The 16372-nt window shown below is 41.2% G+C and overlaps 13 protein-coding genes and 24 non-coding genes across 37 annotated transcripts, besides 2 other annotated features; 9 read left to right on the top strand and 28 right to left on the bottom strand. All coding sequences in view use genetic code 2, as the record gives it.

The window, feature by feature from the left end:
• Positions 1-21: 21 nt before the first annotated feature.
• Positions 22-946: a D loop.
• On the top strand, positions 947-1012 carry AL381_gt22. The gene has a single exon. It is a non-coding gene; the product is annotated as a tRNA-Pro (tRNA).
• Positions 1013-1014: 2 nt separating this feature from the next.
• On the bottom strand, positions 1015-1083 carry AL381_gt21. The gene has a single exon. It is a non-coding gene; the product is annotated as a tRNA-Thr (tRNA).
• On the bottom strand, positions 1084-2223 carry CYTB (cytochrome b). Its single transcript has one exon. The coding sequence runs from the start codon at positions 2221-2223 to the stop codon at positions 1084-1086; it is 1140 nt and encodes a 379-aa protein (YP_009163380.1).
• Positions 2224-2225: 2 nt separating this feature from the next.
• AL381_gt20 lies at positions 2226-2293 on the top strand. Its single transcript has one exon. It is a non-coding gene; the product is annotated as a tRNA-Glu (tRNA).
• ND6 (NADH dehydrogenase subunit 6) lies at positions 2294-2824 on the top strand. Its single transcript has one exon. It carries the CDS (start codon positions 2294-2296, stop codon positions 2822-2824), a length of 531 nt encoding a protein of 176 aa, YP_009163379.1.
• ND5 (NADH dehydrogenase subunit 5) lies at positions 2821-4632 on the bottom strand. The gene has a single exon. The coding sequence runs from the start codon at positions 4630-4632 to the stop codon at positions 2821-2823; it is 1812 nt and encodes a 603-aa protein (YP_009163378.1).
• AL381_gt19 lies at positions 4633-4702 on the bottom strand. The gene has a single exon. It is a non-coding gene; the product is annotated as a tRNA-Leu (tRNA).
• Positions 4702-4760, bottom strand: AL381_gt18. The gene has a single exon. It is a non-coding gene; the product is annotated as a tRNA-Ser (tRNA).
• AL381_gt17 lies at positions 4761-4829 on the bottom strand. The gene has a single exon. It is a non-coding gene; the product is annotated as a tRNA-His (tRNA).
• On the bottom strand, positions 4830-6207 carry ND4 (NADH dehydrogenase subunit 4). The gene has a single exon. A coding segment is annotated over exon 1 (1378 nt).
• On the bottom strand, positions 6201-6497 carry ND4L (NADH dehydrogenase subunit 4L). The gene has a single exon. The coding sequence runs from the start codon at positions 6495-6497 to the stop codon at positions 6201-6203; it is 297 nt and encodes a 98-aa protein (YP_009163376.1).
• Position 6498: 1 nt separating this feature from the next.
• On the bottom strand, positions 6499-6569 carry AL381_gt16. Its single transcript has one exon. It is a non-coding gene; the product is annotated as a tRNA-Arg (tRNA).
• A 1-nt stretch (position 6570) lies between these two features.
• On the bottom strand, positions 6571-6916 carry ND3 (NADH dehydrogenase subunit 3). Its single transcript has one exon. A coding segment is annotated over exon 1 (346 nt).
• On the bottom strand, positions 6917-6984 carry AL381_gt15. Its single transcript has one exon. It is a non-coding gene; the product is annotated as a tRNA-Gly (tRNA).
• Positions 6985-7768, bottom strand: COX3 (cytochrome c oxidase subunit III). The gene has a single exon. A coding segment is annotated over exon 1 (784 nt).
• On the bottom strand, positions 7768-8448 carry ATP6 (ATP synthase F0 subunit 6). Its single transcript has one exon. The coding sequence runs from the start codon at positions 8446-8448 to the stop codon at positions 7768-7770; it is 681 nt and encodes a 226-aa protein (YP_009163373.1).
• Positions 8406-8609, bottom strand: ATP8 (ATP synthase F0 subunit 8). The gene has a single exon. It carries the CDS (start codon positions 8607-8609, stop codon positions 8406-8408), a length of 204 nt encoding a protein of 67 aa, YP_009163372.1.
• A 1-nt stretch (position 8610) lies between these two features.
• Positions 8611-8678, bottom strand: AL381_gt14. Its single transcript has one exon. It is a non-coding gene; the product is annotated as a tRNA-Lys (tRNA).
• A 2-nt stretch (positions 8679-8680) lies between these two features.
• On the bottom strand, positions 8681-9364 carry COX2 (cytochrome c oxidase subunit II). Its single transcript has one exon. It carries the CDS (start codon positions 9362-9364, stop codon positions 8681-8683), a length of 684 nt encoding a protein of 227 aa, YP_009163371.1.
• Positions 9365-9433, bottom strand: AL381_gt13. The gene has a single exon. It is a non-coding gene; the product is annotated as a tRNA-Asp (tRNA).
• A 6-nt stretch (positions 9434-9439) lies between these two features.
• AL381_gt12 lies at positions 9440-9508 on the top strand. The gene has a single exon. It is a non-coding gene; the product is annotated as a tRNA-Ser (tRNA).
• Position 9509: 1 nt separating this feature from the next.
• Positions 9510-11051, bottom strand: COX1 (cytochrome c oxidase subunit I). The gene has a single exon. The coding sequence runs from the start codon at positions 11049-11051 to the stop codon at positions 9510-9512; it is 1542 nt and encodes a 513-aa protein (YP_009163370.1).
• Position 11052: 1 nt separating this feature from the next.
• AL381_gt11 lies at positions 11053-11121 on the top strand. Its single transcript has one exon. It is a non-coding gene; the product is annotated as a tRNA-Tyr (tRNA).
• Positions 11122-11187, top strand: AL381_gt10. Its single transcript has one exon. It is a non-coding gene; the product is annotated as a tRNA-Cys (tRNA).
• Positions 11186-11222: an origin of replication (L-strand origin of replication).
• Positions 11222-11294, top strand: AL381_gt09. The gene has a single exon. It is a non-coding gene; the product is annotated as a tRNA-Asn (tRNA).
• On the top strand, positions 11295-11363 carry AL381_gt08. Its single transcript has one exon. It is a non-coding gene; the product is annotated as a tRNA-Ala (tRNA).
• A 3-nt stretch (positions 11364-11366) lies between these two features.
• Positions 11367-11435, bottom strand: AL381_gt07. Its single transcript has one exon. It is a non-coding gene; the product is annotated as a tRNA-Trp (tRNA).
• Positions 11436-12477, bottom strand: ND2 (NADH dehydrogenase subunit 2). The gene has a single exon. A coding segment is annotated over exon 1 (1042 nt).
• On the bottom strand, positions 12478-12545 carry AL381_gt06. Its single transcript has one exon. It is a non-coding gene; the product is annotated as a tRNA-Met (tRNA).
• Positions 12546-12547: 2 nt separating this feature from the next.
• Positions 12548-12618, top strand: AL381_gt05. The gene has a single exon. It is a non-coding gene; the product is annotated as a tRNA-Gln (tRNA).
• Positions 12616-12684, bottom strand: AL381_gt04. The gene has a single exon. It is a non-coding gene; the product is annotated as a tRNA-Ile (tRNA).
• On the bottom strand, positions 12685-13642 carry ND1 (NADH dehydrogenase subunit 1). Its single transcript has one exon. A coding segment is annotated over exon 1 (958 nt).
• A 4-nt stretch (positions 13643-13646) lies between these two features.
• On the bottom strand, positions 13647-13721 carry AL381_gt03. The gene has a single exon. It is a non-coding gene; the product is annotated as a tRNA-Leu (tRNA).
• AL381_gr01 lies at positions 13722-15272 on the bottom strand. The gene has a single exon. It is a non-coding gene; the product is annotated as a 16S ribosomal RNA (ribosomal RNA).
• AL381_gt02 lies at positions 15273-15338 on the bottom strand. Its single transcript has one exon. It is a non-coding gene; the product is annotated as a tRNA-Val (tRNA).
• AL381_gr02 lies at positions 15338-16304 on the bottom strand. The gene has a single exon. It is a non-coding gene; the product is annotated as a 12S ribosomal RNA (ribosomal RNA).
• Positions 16305-16372, bottom strand: AL381_gt01. Its single transcript has one exon. It is a non-coding gene; the product is annotated as a tRNA-Phe (tRNA).

The raw sequence follows: 16372 nt of genomic DNA, 5'->3' as shown, positions 1-16372 counted from the left end.
AGTTTAGTTGTTTGTGCAGTAGTTTCATAGAATGGGATGCTTGGTTGCGGAGGGTATGGTGTGTGATTTGTATACACTCTATGAAATGGAAATTTAATTGGGTGAGTGCCCATGGGGGTACAAATTTAATAAATTGTAATTTGAGAAAATATGTATCATGTGTTTTTTTGCATTTTTTGCATTTATGGATGTGCAAATATTTGCTATGTCACTCTAGCATTAACTAAAAAGTCAGTCTGAGGGGGTTATGTTGACCAAGGATACGAATATGCCTTAACACCACCGTCGACCAGAGTATGCGAGATTATGCCGTTATCCGATCATTGACTATATGTGTTCGGGGGGCTCATGTGATAAGAGAATTGACTAATAAGTCTAATCCTGACTTAATTTGGCTGCGTGCATGTCTTGACGACTATGCTGATACGGGCATACCGAAAAATAGAAGCTACCAAATGCCTGGATGGGTTAACTATGTCGCGATCACGGACTGGAAGCACCAAACCATCGAGATGTCTTATTTAAGGGGAACGAGTGGGCGATCTTATCCTTATGTGCCTGAGGTAAGAACCAGATGCCTGATAAAGTTCAAGGTTAGTCACCCCCACGATGGATGGGCCCGGAGCGAGAAGAGGGATCCTTGTATGGCGGGTTGCTGGTTTCTCGGAGGATGGTAGATTAAGAGATGACCCATTGGAAGGGGATAGTCATATTGAAGAGAATTAGTTTGACTTAATGCGCTAATGTGCGATACGGGCGAGCTAAAATGTCAAAGATGGAGGGTATGTATTAGAGGATATCCATGGGGGGGTGGGGTTATGTGGATAAAACATTATATGGTTCATGTAAGATTACACATTAATGTACTAGTACATTATGGATGGGGTCGGGCATTAATGCACGAATGACATAGATTGTGTTTGCTACACTCTTTGATAAGGGCCTGCAAGGAATAGTTTAGTCAGAATTTCAGCTTTGGGAGTTGACGGCGGGGGTCTTCTCTCTTTCTTGATGTATCTCAGGAGGGAGGAAAGATCTCATTTTTGGTTTACAAGACCAAGGTAATGTTTATACTACTGAGACTCTTCATTTTATTATTTTATTTTCTACTAACCCTGCTAAGGGTATTAGAACAAGGATGATGAGGAAGTATAGGATTGATGCTAATTGGCCGATGATGATGTAAGGGTATTCTACTGGTTGGCTGCCGATTCATGTTAGGGTGAGGAGGGTGGAGATGAACGTTCAGAATAAACATTGGCTGATAGGTCGGAATATTATGCTGCGTTGTTTGGATGTGTGTAGGAGTGGTAGGGCGACTAGGATCAGGATTGATATAACCAAGGCTAGTACTCCTCCTAGTTTGTTGGGAATAGAGCGTAGGATGGCGTATGCAAACAGGAAATATCATTCTGGTTTGATGTGTGGTGGCGTGCTCATGGGGTTTGCTGGTGTGTAGTTATCGGGGTCTCCTAGTAGGTCTGGGTGGAATAGTGTTAGTGTTAGTAGAATGAGTAGTATGATCTGCAATCCTATGAAGTCTTTAAATGAGTAGTAGGGGTGGAATGGGATTTTGTCCGAGTCTGAGTTGATGCCTGATGGGTTGTTTGATCCAGTTTCGTGTAGGAATAGCAGGTGTACTATCGTAAGTGCTGTGATGATGAACGGTAGGATGAAGTGGAAGGCGAAGAATCGGGTCAGAGTGGCTTTGTCTACTGCGAATCCGCCTCAGATTCATTCTACTAGTGTTGGGCCGATGTAAGGGATTGCTGAGAATAGGTTTGTGATGACTGTCGCACCTCAGAATGATATTTGTCCTCATGGTAGCACATATCCTATGAAAGCAGTTGCTATAACTGATAGGAGAAGAATGATTCCGATGTTTCAGGTTTCTATGAATATGTAAGATCCGTAGTATATTCCTCGACCTACGTGAAGATACAGGCAGATGAAAAATATGGAGGCACCATTGGCGTGTAAGTATCGGATTAATCATCCGTAGTTTACATCTCGGCAGATGTGGGCTACTGATGAGAATGCGGTGGCTGTGTCTGCAGTGTAGTGCATGGATAGGAATAGACCTGTGATAATTTGTAGGATTAGGCAGGCTCCTAGGAGTGATCCGAAGTTCCATCAGTAGGAGATGCTGGAGGGTGTGGGCAGGTCGATGAACGAGTGGTTGATAATTTTGATTAAGGGGTGGGATTTTCGGATGTTGGTCATTAGTTCTTGTAGTTGAATACAACGATGGTTTTTCATATCATAGGTCATGGTTTAAACCCATGTGGGAATTATGACTTTAAACGTTTATTATTTTTTAAGTATTTTATTTGTTATTGGGTGTGTAGGTTTTTCTGTAAAACCTTCTCCTATTTACGGAGGGCTATCTTTGATTGTTAGCGGGGCATTAGGGTGCGTTATTATTTTAGGTTATGGAGGATCATTTTTAGGATTAATAGTATTTTTAGTTTTTTTAGGCGGTATAATAGTTGTGTTCGGTTATACCACTGCTATATCTATGGAACAGTACCCTGAGTCTTGGGTTTCTAACGTTGCTGTTTGAAGTGTGATGTTGTTTAGCCTGTTTATAGAAGGATTATTGTCTTATGTCTGGTTAAACTATGATTATATTGAAGTTATTGTGCAGTTTAATAATATGGGGGAGTGGGTGATTTATGATGGTGAGGGTGGTGTGGGCTACTTGAGTGAGGGTCCTACTGGGGTTGGTGCTATTTATAGTTATAACTACTGGCTGATGTTTGTGGCAGGATGGTCATTGTTTGCAGGAATTCTCATTACTATGCAGATTATTCGAGGTAACTAGGTAGATAGGATTAGAGCTACTATGAAAGATAGTAGGAATGACAGAAAGTAGAGTTTAATTAATCCTGTTTGGTTTGATGTAAATATCGATGCGGTGTATTGAATATCAGATACATTTTTAGGGGCTGACTTTTCTAATCAAATTGCGTCTATGGAAGAGGAGGCTAGATTTTGACTTATTATTAGTTTTTTATAAGGTATAAAGCGGTGGGCGGTGGGAGTAAAGTACCCTAACATGTTTGAGAAGTTAAATAATTTATTGGGGTATTTGTTTTTTAAGTAGTGGCTTATAATGATTAATTCTATTGCTGTTATAAATCCTAGGGCTGTAACTATGAGTGTTGATAGTTTAATATGGGTAGGTATGGTTATTTGAGGGATGCTTGTGGGGGGAATGTTGTTTGAGATGATGAAGCCTGCTAAGATACTGCCCATTGCTAGTCGTTTGATGGGATTGATTAATAGAGGGTTGTTTTCATTGATGTTAAGCGTTGTTGTACTTCGGGGGTGGTCTAGTAGTGCGTAGAACACAATTCGGCTGCTGTATACGGCTGTCAGGGATGTGGAGATTAGGGTAATTAATAGGGCTCAGGCATTAATGTACGATGAGTTTGCGGATTCGATGATCAGGTCCTTGGAGTAAAACCCTGTTAAGAAAGGTATGCCTGTTAGGGCTAAACTTCCGATGATTAGTGAGGAGGAGGTAAAGGGTAGCATTTTGAGCAGTCCTCCTATTTTTCGGATATCTTGTTCATTGTTTAGGTTGTGGATAATTGAACCGGCGCATATGAATAGCATGGCCTTGAAGAATGCATGTATGCAGATGTGGAGGAATGCTAGGTGTGGTTGGTTGATGCCAATGGTGACTATCATTAGTCCTAGTTGGCTCGAGGTTGAGAATGCGATGATTTTCTTAATGTCGTTCTGTGTGAGGGCACACAGGGCGGTGAATAGTGTTGTGGTCGCTCCTAAACACATTGATATAGTTAGAATTGTTTGGTTGTGTTGGATTAGCGGATAGAATCGGATTATTAGGAAGATTCCGGCCACTACTATAGTGCTGGAGTGAAGTAGAGCTGATACTGGGGTGGGCCCTTCTATTGCGGAAGGTAGTCATGGGTGGAGGCCGAATTGGGCAGATTTGCCAGTTGCGGCCAGTAGGAGGCCTAGTAAGGGGATGTAGTTTATTTCGTCTTGTATAATGAGTAGTTGTTGTATCTCTCATGAGCTGAGGTTTGTTATAAACCATACTATGGAGATAATGAATCCGATATCACCAATTCGGTTATACAAGATTGCCTGTAGGGCTGCGGTGTTTGCGTCTGATCGGCCCAGTCATCATCCGATTAGTAGGAAAGATATAATTCCTACTCCTTCTCAGCCGATGAAGAGTTGTATAGCATTGTTTGCGGTGACTAGGATTATTATGGTGATGAGGAATAGGAGAAGGTATTTAATGAATTTGTTCATGTCGGGGTCAGAGTGTATATATCATATTGAGAATTCTATGATAGACCATGTGACGAATAGTGCTACGGATATAAACATGACGGAGAAGTAGTCTAGTTTAAAGCTTATGTTGATGGATACGGTTTGGATATGTATTCAGTTTCAGTTGGAGATTACTGCCTCTTGGTTAGACAGTAGTAGCATGGTGGTTGGGATTAGGCTGATGAAGAATGATAATGAGATAATTGATTTTACGTATGAGGGGTATGATGTGTTTTTGGGAAAGTTAATACTAGATAGGGGGATAGGTGTGGTGAGAAGTAGCAGTGATATAATGAACGATGAGATATATAAGTTTATTACTTTTATTTGGAGTTGCACCAAGTTTTTAGTTCCTAAGACTAACGGATTGCTTCTATCCTTTAAAAGTGAGAAAGCCATGTTTTTAAGTATGGGATGTAGAGTTAGCAGTTCTACTTTACTTTCTTGGTAAAAAGGAGAGTTTAAATCTCTGTCTTTAGATTCACAATCTAGTGTTTTTGTTAAACTATTTTTACATAATAGGTTTCCTATGATGATTTTAGGGTTGAGGGTTATTAGTAGCAGGGGGAGTAGGTGGAGTGTTATTAGTGTGTTTTCTCGTGTGAATGAAGGGGGAAGGTTGATGATGTGGTGGGGAGGTGTGCCTCGTTGTGTGGAAATTAGCATGTATAGTGTATATAGTGCTGTGATGAGTATGTTTATTCCGGTCAAGATGATTGTGAAGTTTGATCAAGAGAAGGTTGAAGTGATGATTAATAGTTCTCCTACTAGGTTGATTGATGGGGGTAAAGCGAGGTTTGTAAAGCTAGCTAGGAGTCATCAGAGCGCTATCAGGGGAAGGATGGTTTGTAGTCCGCGAGCTAGGATTATGGTTCGGCTGTGGGTGCGTTCGTAGTTGGAGTTTGCTAGGCAAAATAGGAGGGATGATGTGAGGCCGTGGGCGATTATTAAGGTTGTGGCTCCTATGTAACCTCATGGTGTTTGAATGAGGATAGCTGTGATTACAAGGGCTATGTGGCTGATGGAGGAGTAGGCAATAAGGGATTTTAGGTCTGTTTGCCGTAGGCAGATGGAGCTCGTTATAACTATTCCTCATAGGGATAATAAGATGAATGGGTAGCTTATTGAGGTTGTGAGGGGCTCTAGGAGTTGCGAGATTCGTATTATTCCGTAGCCTCCTAGTTTCAGTAGGATGGCGGCTAGTACTATTGAGCCGGCGATGGGGGCTTCTACGTGGGCTTTTGGTAGTCATAGGTGCAGGCCGTATAGTGGAAATTTAACTATGAATGCTATGATGCAGGCGAGTCATAGTATGCTGTTGGATCATGTGGGTAAAAGGGGAGATGCTTTGTAGCTGAATAGTATAAAGTTCAGTGAGCCTAGGTAATTTTTTAGGTAAGTTAGAGCTACTAGAAGTGGTAGCGATCCGGTGAGAGTGTAGAAAAGAAAATATAGTCCTGCCTTTATTCGTTCAGTTTGGTTTCCCCATCGGGTGATGATAATTAGAGTTGGGATTAGTGTGGCTTCGAATAGAATGTAGAATATTATTATTTCTGAGGTTGTAAATGTTATGATAAGTAGGGCCTGTAGTGTGATTAGTAGTGAGAGGTATAGTTTTTTTCGGACGGCGGGTTCGTTTTTTATGTGGTGCTGGCTGGCGATGATTATTAGGGGTAGGAGTCATACTGTAAGGTTTACTAGTGGAGATGACAGGGAGTCTGAGAAGAAGTTTGTTGAGAAATTGTGGCTGTTAATGTCTAGTTTGTTGAGGGTGGGTAGGGAGATTAGTGCGATGAGTAAGCTGTGGCAGGAGGTGTTGATTCATAATAGTGAGTTTTTTGATAGTCAGGTGACTGGGATGAGTATGATTGTTGGTAGGATAATTTTTAGCATCGTAGGAGGTTTAAGTTTTGTACGTAATCTGAGCCGTAGGTGTTTGATACCAGGACTAGTAAGGCCAGACCTATGGCTGCTTCGCAAGCGGAGAATACTAGGAGAACTAGGGGGATGGTGTATGATAGGGTGTAGTGGGAGTTTAGTGTGATTAGGGACGCCATTACGAATATAGATAGTATTATTCCTTCTAAACACAGTAGTGATGATATTATGTGGGATCGGTATATTATTATTCCTGTCAAGGATGCTATGAAAGCAATGGTTATGTTTATATAGATGGCGGACATTTTGGTAATTATGAGATGGATCATAATTTAATGAGTCGAAATCATTTGTTTTGTTGTTTAAACTAATTACCATATTTGTCTCATTCTAGTCCTTTTTGAGATCATTCGTAGAAGAGTCCTAGTGCTAAAACTGAGATCAGTACGAGTGAGACTGTAAGTATTAGGGTGAGGTTGTTGGTTTGTGACGCTCAGGGGAGAGGGAGGAGTAGGGCGATTTCTAGGTCGAATAGCAGGAACGTAATGGCGATTAAGAAGAATTTTATGGAGAATGGTAGTCGTGCGGATCCTATCGGGTCAAATCCGCATTCATAGGGGCTTAATTTTTCTGCGTAGGCGTCCATTTGGGGGAGTCAGAATGCGATTAGCATGAGGATGGTGGCTAGGGAGAAGTTCGTCAGTAATGAGATTGTTATGTTTATTACTCTTTCTCAGGGTGTGCCGAGGCTGGTTGATTGGAAGTCAACTGTACTGTTTATACTAAGAGAGTATGAACCTCACCAGTAAATGGATACGTAAAGGAATAATCAGACCACGTCCACGAAGTGTCAGTATCAGGCTGCGGCTTCAAATCCAAAGTGATGTTTGGATGTGAAGTGGAATAGCAATTGTCGAATGAGGCAGACTGTTAGAAATGTGGATCCAATGATAACATGGAGCCCGTGAAATCCTGTGGCTACGAAGAAGGTGGAGCCATAGATTCCGTCTGAAATGGTGAAAGGCGCTTCAAAGTATTCCGAGGCCTGTAGTAGGGTGAAGTAGATTCCTAAGATGATGGTGGTTAAGAGGCTTTGAATTACGTGTTTTCGGTGGCCTTCTATTAGGCTGTGGTGGGCTCATGTGATAGAGACTCCGGATGCTAATAGAATGGCCGTGTTAAGTAGGGGTACTTCTGTTGGGTTTAGAGGATTAATTCCTGCAGGGGGTCAATATCCCCCTAATTCGGGGGTGGGTGCTAGGCTTGAGTGGTAGAAGGCTCAGAAAAATCCTGCAAAGAAGAAGACTTCGGAGATGATAAATAGTACTATACCATATCGAAGTCCTTTTTGGACTGTTGGCGTGTGATGTCCTTGGTAAGTTCCTTCTCGTACAATGTCTCGTCATCATTGGTATATGGTCATGATGCAGGCTAGTAGACCTAGTAGCATGAGGGTTATGGAGTTGAAGTGGAATCATATGGTTAGTCCTGATGTAATTAGGAGGGCGGATAGGGCTCCTGTTAGGGGCCATGGGCTGGGGTTCACTATATGAAATGCATGAGTTTGGTGATTCATTAGGTGTTGTCGTTCAGGTAAAGGCTGACGAGTAGAGTAAATACATAAGCTTGGATTATGGCTACAGCAAATTCCAGTATTGTGAGTAAGATTAAGATGGTAAATGTAATCAGGGCTGTGGTGATGTTGATGGAAATTAGGGTGAGGACAGCTTTACTGATTAGGTGTATTAATAGATGTCCTGCGGTGATGTTGGCTGTGAGTCGAATAGCCAGGGCTACGGGCTGAATGAATAGGCTAATTGTTTCGATTAATACTAGTATGGGGATGAGTGGGTTTGGGGTGCCTTGCGGGAGGAAATGGGCTAATGATTTTTTGGTTTTATGTCGGAAGCCCAGGATGACGGTTCCGGCTCATAGTGGAATAGCTATTCCTAAGTTTATTGATAGTTGTGTTGTAGGGGTAAAGGTGTATGGCAGTAGTCCCAGAAGGTTGGTAGATGAGATAAATAGGATTAGGGATGTGAGTATTAATGTTCATGAGCGGCCTTTTGTGTTGTGTATTGTTATTAGTTGTTTTAGTGTTATTTGGATTGCTCATTGTTGGAGGGAGGTGAGTCGGTTGTTGATTAGGCGGTTGGGTCGTGATAGTAGTATGGATGGGAATATTATGATAATAATGATGATGGGGAGACCCATTAGTGTTGGTGTGGAGAAGGGGGCAAATAGATTTTCGTTCATTTTTTTTCTCAAGGGGCATGCCGTTTTGTGTGGAGGGTTGATTTAGTTTTGATGTCGTTGGGGTAATGGTAGTTTAGTATTTTTAGTTGAAATATAATAAACAGGGTGATTATTATTGTTGTAATTATTATAAATCACGTTGATGTGTCTAGTTGTGGCATGTCATTATGGAGAGTCAGTATTTCTCTATCTTTAACTTAAAAGGTTAATGCTGCTATAGCTTCATAATGTTTTATGTTATTAATGATGATCAGCTTTCGAATGTTTTTAGGGGCACTATTTCGATTACAATGGGTATGAAACTGTGGTTTGATCCACAGATTTCGGAACACTGACCGTAAAATAGTCCAGGTCGTGAAGATATAAGGGTTGTTTGATTTAGACGTCCTGGGACTGCGTCTGTTTTTAATCCTAAGGATGGAACGGCTCATGAGTGCAGTACGTCTTCAGATGAAATCAGTATTCGTACGGGGGTTTTTATTGGGAGGACAACTCGATTGTCTACTTCAAGAAGTCGTAGTTCTCCTGGTTTTAAATCCGTGCTTGGTACTATGTAAGAGTCGAAGCAAAGTTCCTCGTAGTCTGTATACTCGTAGCTTCAGTATCATTGATGGCCTAGGGTCTTTACTGTTAGTGATGGGTCGTTGATTTCATCAATTATATATAGGATTCGTAGGGAGGGCAGTGCAATTAGAATGAGGATTATGGCGGGTAGGATGGTTCATACCATTTCAATTTCTTGGGCGTTTATAGTGTTAGTGTGGGTTAGTTTTGTGCTGAGCATGGTGGAGATGGTGTAGAGCACTAGTGAGCTGATCAGGAATACGATTATTAGTGTGTGGTCGTGAAAGTATAGCAGTTCCTCTATAATAGGGGAGGTAGCATCTTGAAATCCGAGTTGATGGGGATAGGGCATTAAGATATATTAGGTTTTAACTAATGATTCGTCCTTGACAAGGATGAGTAATGGTTTTACTAATATCTTGCTGTTGAGAGAGTGGTAATGGTTGCAGGGCTGGCTTGAAACTGGCTTTTGGGGGTTCGATTCCTTCCTTTCTCGGTTATATTTTGATGTATGTGGGTTCTTCAAATGTGTGGAAGGGTGGAGGACAGCCGTGAATTCATTCTAAGTTGGTGGAGGTTATTTCGGTTATGAGTACTTCTCGTTTTGAGGCGAAAGCTTCTCAGATTATGAAGACTATCATTATTACTGCTGTCAGGGAAATAAGAGATCCTATAGAGGACAGTGTATTCCATATTGTATAGGCGTCCGGGTAGTCGGAGTATCGTCGGGGCATGCCTGATAGGCCTAGGAAGTGTTGTGGAAAGAATGTTATATTTACCCCAATAAATATTACGGAGAATTGGATTTTAGCTCATGTGGGGTCTAGAGTGTACCCTGAGAATAGGGGGAATCAGTGAACAAAGCCAGCTATAATGGCGAATACGGCTCCTATGGATAAGACATAATGGAAGTGTGCGACTACGTAGTATGTGTCGTGTAGGACAATGTCTAGGGAGGAGTTTGCTAGGACAATTCCAGTTAGACCTCCTACGGTGAACAGGAAGATGAACCCCAAGGCTCATAGTATTGCCGGAGATCATTTGATGTTTCCTCCGTGCAGGGTTGCTAGTCAGCTGAATACTTTTACTCCTGTGGGGATTGCAATGATTATTGTTGCGGATGTAAAGTATGCTCGGGTGTCTACGTCTATTCCTACTGTGAATATGTGATGGGCTCAGACGATGAAGCCCAGGAAGCCAATGGATATTATGGCTCATACTATTCCTATGTAACCGAATGGCTCTTTTTTTCCCGAGTAATAGGTAACAATATGTGAAATCATTCCGAATCCTGGGAGGATTAGGATATACACTTCTGGGTGGCCGAAGAATCAGAATAGATGTTGATATAGAATTGGGTCTCCTCCTCCAGCGGGGTCGAAAAAAGTGGTGTTTAGATTTCGGTCGGTAAGTAGTATTGTAATTCCTGCGGCTAGGACTGGTAGGGATAACAGGAGAAGTACTGCTGTGATTAGTACGGATCAAACGAATAATGGTGTTTGGTATTGGGATATTGCCGGTGGTTTTATGTTGATGATTGTAGTGATGAAGTTAATTGCTCCGAGGATTGAGGATACGCCTGCCAGGTGTAGTGAAAAGATTGTTAGGTCTACAGAGGCCCCTGCGTGTGCTAGGTTACCTGCTAGAGGAGGGTAGACCGTCCAACCTGTCCCGGCGCCGGCTTCTACTATTGATGAGGCTAGGAGCAGAAGGAAGGAGGGGGGTAGAAGTCAGAAGCTCATGTTGTTTATTCGTGGGAATGCTATGTCAGGGGCTCCAATTATTAGTGGGACCAATCAGTTTCCGAATCCTCCGATTATGATGGGCATAACTATGAAGAAGATTATAATGAATGCATGTGCGGTGACGATGACGTTGTAGATCTGATCATCCCCCAATAGAGTACCGGGTTGCCCTAGTTCAGTACGGATTAGAATGCTTAGGGCTGTTCCAGTTATTCCTGCTCATGCCCCAAATAGCAGGTACAATGTACCAATATCTTTATGATTTGTGGAAAATAGTCAGCGGTTAATGAACATTGGTAAAATGGCTGAGTGGAAGCATTAGACTGTAAATCTAAAGACGGGGCGGGGAAAGCCCCTTTTGCCAGGCTTTGTAGTGAAATTTCATGTCGGATTGCAAATTCGAAGAAGTAGATTAGATCTGCCGGGGCTTCTCCCGCCTTTGTTTTTTTTATAGGCGGGAGAAGTAGATTGAAGCCAGCATGTTAGGGTATTTAGCTGTTAACTAGAGTTTCGTGGGGTAGTAGCCCACCAATCTATGAGGATTTAGCTTAATGAAAGTGTTTGGTTTGCGTCCAGTTGATGTAAATGTGATGTTTACAATCCTTATTTCAGGAAATAAATGTTGTGTATATTTACTTAGAGCTTTGAAGGCTCTTGGTCTTGTTAACCTAATTTCCTATTCTAGTGTTGTCATTATGGGGGATAGGGGTAGTATGAGTGTAGATACAATAATTAGTGGGGGTAGTAGGTATGGTATTTTGGTGTTTTGGGTGTACCATTTTATTTTTAGGTTATTTGTTGATGGAAATAGTGTTAGTGATGTTGAGTAAGCTAGGCGTATGTAGAAGAATAGGTTTAGTAGGGCTATTATTGCCATTAGTGTGGGTAGGATGATGCTTTGGTTTTTTGTTATTTCTGTAATGATTATTCATTTGGGTATGAAACCGGTAAGTGGGGGGAGGCCTCCTAGAGATAGGAGGATGATTAGGATGGTGTTGGCTAGGATAGGTGAGATGTTTCATAAGTGTGATAGGGAGAGGGTGGTGGTGTTTGTGTTGATAGATAGTATGGAGAATATGGATAGTGTGAGTATAATGTAGATTAGAAGGTTTAGGTGTATGATTGAGGGGTTGAAGCATATTACTGTTGTTATTCATCCTATGTGGGAGATTGAGGAGTAGGCTAGGATTTTTCGTAGTTGTGTTTGGTTTAAGCCTCCTCAGCCCCCTAGTAGGATTGATAGGAGGGAGAATGAGATGATTATTGTTTGGTTTGCTGAGGAGTAGGTTTGGTACATGATGGATAGGGGGGCGATTTTTTGTCATGTGAGAAGGATTATTCCTGATCACAGGTTGGCCCCTTGAGTTACTTCAGGCACTCATAGGTGGAATGGGGCAAGTCCTAGTTTTATTATTAGGGATAATATTAGGATTGAAGAGATTGTTTGGTTTTGTGAGTGTATGATGGCCCATTGGCCTGAGAGGGCCACGGAGTAAATGATTGCTATTATAAATATTATGGATGCTGTTGCTTGGACTAAGAAGTACTTGGTTGCGGCTTCTGTGGATCGTGGGCTTGTTTTGTGCGTGAGGATTGGGATTATGGCGAATATGCTTATTTCTAGTCCTGCTCATATTAGTAATCAATGGGAACTGGTAAGTGTAATTAGTGTCCCTGAAATTAGGGTGAGGTAGATGACGCTATTGGAGATGAGGTTAATTAGTACGGGAAGGCGTGGACCAACATTTTCGGGGTATGGGCCCGATAGCTTGTTTAGCTGACCTTACTATTAGGATATGGTGTATTGGTTGCACGAGGAGTTTTGGTCTCTTTGGGTTAGGTTCAAGTCCTATTATTCTAGAAATAGAAGGGTTCAAACCTTCATGGTTTACTCCATCAAAGTAACTCTTTTTTCAGACATATTTCTAGGTTGTTTGTGGGGGTGTTCCGAATAGTCCGATGGGAAAAGAAATGTGTCATATACATATGGCTAGTGATATTGGTAGGAAATTTTTTCATAATAAGTGTATGAGTTGATCATACCGGAATCGGGGGTATGAGGCTCGGATTCATAGGAATAAGGAGGTTAGTATGAGGGTTTTAATTGTGAAGTATATTGTAAAATTTTCTGGGTTGGTGGATATTGGGGATGTGTTGATAAAGATAATGGTGGTCAGGGCATTTATTATAATGATATTAATGTATTCTGCTATGAAGAATAGTGCGAAGGGTCCTGCTGCGTATTCTACGTTGAATCCAGAGACTAATTCTGATTCTCCTTCGGCTAGGTCGAATGGGGCTCGGTTGGTTTCTGCTAGGGTTGAGATAAATCATATTATGGCTAGGGGTCATGTTGGTAGGATCAATCATGTGTATTTTTGGGTTTCCATAAGGGTGCCTAGTGTGAATGAGCCGCTTAGGAGTAGTACTGATAGTAGGATAATGGCTAGGGAGACTTCGTAAGAGATTGTTTGGGCTACGGCTCGTAGTGCTCCTAGTAAGGCGTACTTGGAGTTTGATGCTCATCCTGACCATAGGATTGAGTATACAGCTAGGCTTGAGGTTGCTAGGATAAATAGGATTCCTAGGTTTATATTGATGAGAGGGTGGGGTATGGGGAGGGGGATTCATATGGATAGGGCTAGGGTTAGGGCGAGTATGGGGGCGATGATAAATAATGAGATGGATGAGGCTGATGGCTTTAATGGCTCTTTAATGAATAGTTTTAGAGCGTCCGCGATTGGCTGGAGGATTCCGTATGGGCCGACGATGTTAGGGCCTTTTCGTAATTGTATGTAGCCCAGGAGTTTTCGTTCTATTAGTGTAAGGTATGCTATTGCTAATAGAATTGGGACTAGTAGTAGTAGTGTATTGATGATGTGCATTAGTTGTTAAGGAGAGGAGTTGAACCTCTGATGGTAAAGTTTTAAGTTTTATGCAATTACCGGGCTCTGCCACCTTAACAGGCCCTTTTCTAGGGCTTTTGTTTGGAACAATTGTTGGATTGATTTGTCTTCATCCTTTTGTTGTGAGGGCGTTATTGGTTAATTGGCTCTATTACTCTTGTCCTTTCGTACTGGGAGGAATATATAAATAGATAGAAACCGACCTGGATTGCTCCGGTCTGAACTCAGATCACGTAGGACTTTCATCGTTGAACAAACGAACCCTTAATAGCGTCTACACCATTAGGATGTCCTGATCCAACATCGAGGTCGTAAACCCTATTGTCGATAGGGGCTCTAAAATAGGATTGCGCTGTTATCCCTAGGGTAACTTGTTTCGTTGATCAATTTGTATTGGGTCAATTTATGATAACTACTTTGACTTGTTTAGTCTAGGTTAATATCATTCGGAGGTTGTGTTGTTCTCCGAGGTCACCCCAACCAAAACGTGTAATTTGATACAGTTAGTTGATATTGTTAATCTGTATAAATTAGGTAGTTGAAGCTCCAAAGGGTCTTTTCGTCTTATTTTGTTATCCCCGCCTCTTCACGGGGAGGTCAATTTCACTGACTGAAAGTAAGAGACAGAAAAATCTTCGTTTGGCCATTCATACAAGTCCTTATTTAAAGAACAAGTGATTATGCTACCTTCGCACGGTCAGAATACCGCGGCCGTTGAACTTTGGCGTCACTGGGCAGGCAGTGCCTCTAATACTCGTCATGCTAGAGGTGATGTTTTTGGTAAACAGGCGAGATTTGTGTTTGCTGAATTCCTTTTACTTTTTTTAGTCTTTCCTTGCGGCACTCCTGTGTTGGGTTAACAGTTGTATCAATAAGTTGTTAATATGTGTTTGTTTTTATATAATTGTTAACTATCAGTGATTATTCGGTTAGATATAAACTTGTGCCCGGAGAATAATTTCTTGTTACTAATATTAACATTATTTCTTCTATGTTTTTATAGATTAGTCCAATTTTAGTTTAGGGGGTCAGTTCTTAGTTTTGGTATTGTGTTTTATGTGGTTTGTTGAGCTTGAACGCTTTCTTAATTGATGGCTGCTCTTAGGCCTACTGTGGTGGTGTTGTTACTTTACCCTCTATGCAAGGTTTTTCCTTATTTATAGAGCTGTCCCTCTATAGATTAGCTTTTAAGTCTTTATTAAGATTTATTTTTCTTTGGAAATGGCTTAAAGTTGAACTGATATCCTTGTTTGGACAACCAGCTATCACCAAACTCGGTAGGCTTTTCACCTCTACTTTTAAATCTTCCCACTATTTTGCTACATAGACGGGTTTGCTCATTGTTAGCTGCTCAAAAGTAGCTCGTTTGGTTTCGGGGTTATTTACACAGGGGCTTTTTGTAAATATGTTTCTAGTTAATTCATGATGCAAAAGGTAATAGGGTCAATCTATGCTTTGTTGTACTGTGAATTAATTATTTCATCTTTCCCTTGCGGTACTTTTTCTATGGCTCCGTGGATAAATTTCTATCTCCTATACTTTTTCTGTGTGAATGTTTTATTTTAAATAGTGAATTAGTTTATTGGCGATAGTTTGGGCTAGCGTTAGTTCAAATCGATCATAATCATGATGTCTTCTAGGTGTAAGCTAGATGCTTTTCTTAAGCTACGTTTTGTTTGTCCAAGCACACTTTCCAGTATGCTTACCTTGTTACGACTTGTCTCCTTTAGTTCCATGTTGACTGTTTAATATAGTATTGTTAGTCTTTAGAGTTTAAGGAGGGTGACGGGCGGTGTGTGCGTGCTTCATGGCCATGTTCAAACAAGCTCTCTATTCTTGTTTTACTACTAAATCCACCTTGTGTTATCAGATTTCATGGTAACTGTCGTTTATGTTCTTGGATAAGAAAATGTAGCCCATTTCTTCCCATTTCATTGGTTACACCTTGACCTAACGTTTTTATGATAGTACTTGAGCTTACTTTTGTCCCCTGTAGAGGTTCGCTGAAGATGGCGGTATATAGACTGAAGTAGCCAGAAATGGTGAGGTTTAACGGGGTTTATCGATTATAGAACAGGCTCCTCTAGATGGGTTTAAAGCACCGTCAAGTCCTTTGAGTTTTAAGCTGTTGCTAGTAGTTCTCTGGCGAAATATTTTGTTGTTATAATATTTTATGTTTACGGCTAAGCATAGTGGGGTATCTAATCCCAGTTTGAACCATAGCTGTCGTGTGTTCAGGTTTGTTAAGATTACTTTCGTAGATAGTAGTGGGTTTGTCTTATCTGAAGTTTTTTACGACCTAGATAGAATTTAATCTTAGTCTGATTATTTTCCCTAAACACCCTTTACGCCGGGTTTTATTAATTTGGGTTAATCGTATAACCGCGGTGGCTGGCACGATATTTACCAACCCTAGTTTGATTGCATAATTAAGTCAAACTTTCGTTCATTGCTTAATATTAATTACTGCTGTTTCCCGTGGGGGTGTGGCTAAGCAAGGTGTCTTGAGCTACTTGGTAGTGTACTTGATACCCGCTCCTTTTTGTCAGTTTAAGATTTCAAGGGCATTCTCACTGGCGGGGGGAGACTTGCATGTATAATTTTGCGCTAAACTAATAAAAAAGCCAGGACCAAGCATTTGTGTTTATGGAATTGGTTAATTCATCTAGGCATTTTCAGTGCCTTGCTTTAAAGTTAAGCTACATCAAC

Source organism: Fukomys damarensis, mitochondrion, assembly GCF_012274545.1.
Source record: "Fukomys damarensis mitochondrion, complete genome".
Lineage (NCBI taxonomy): Eukaryota > Metazoa > Chordata > Mammalia > Rodentia > Bathyergidae > Fukomys > Fukomys damarensis.
Note: the sequence above shows the minus strand (reverse complement) of the source record. Positions and strands in the feature narration are given on the sequence as shown.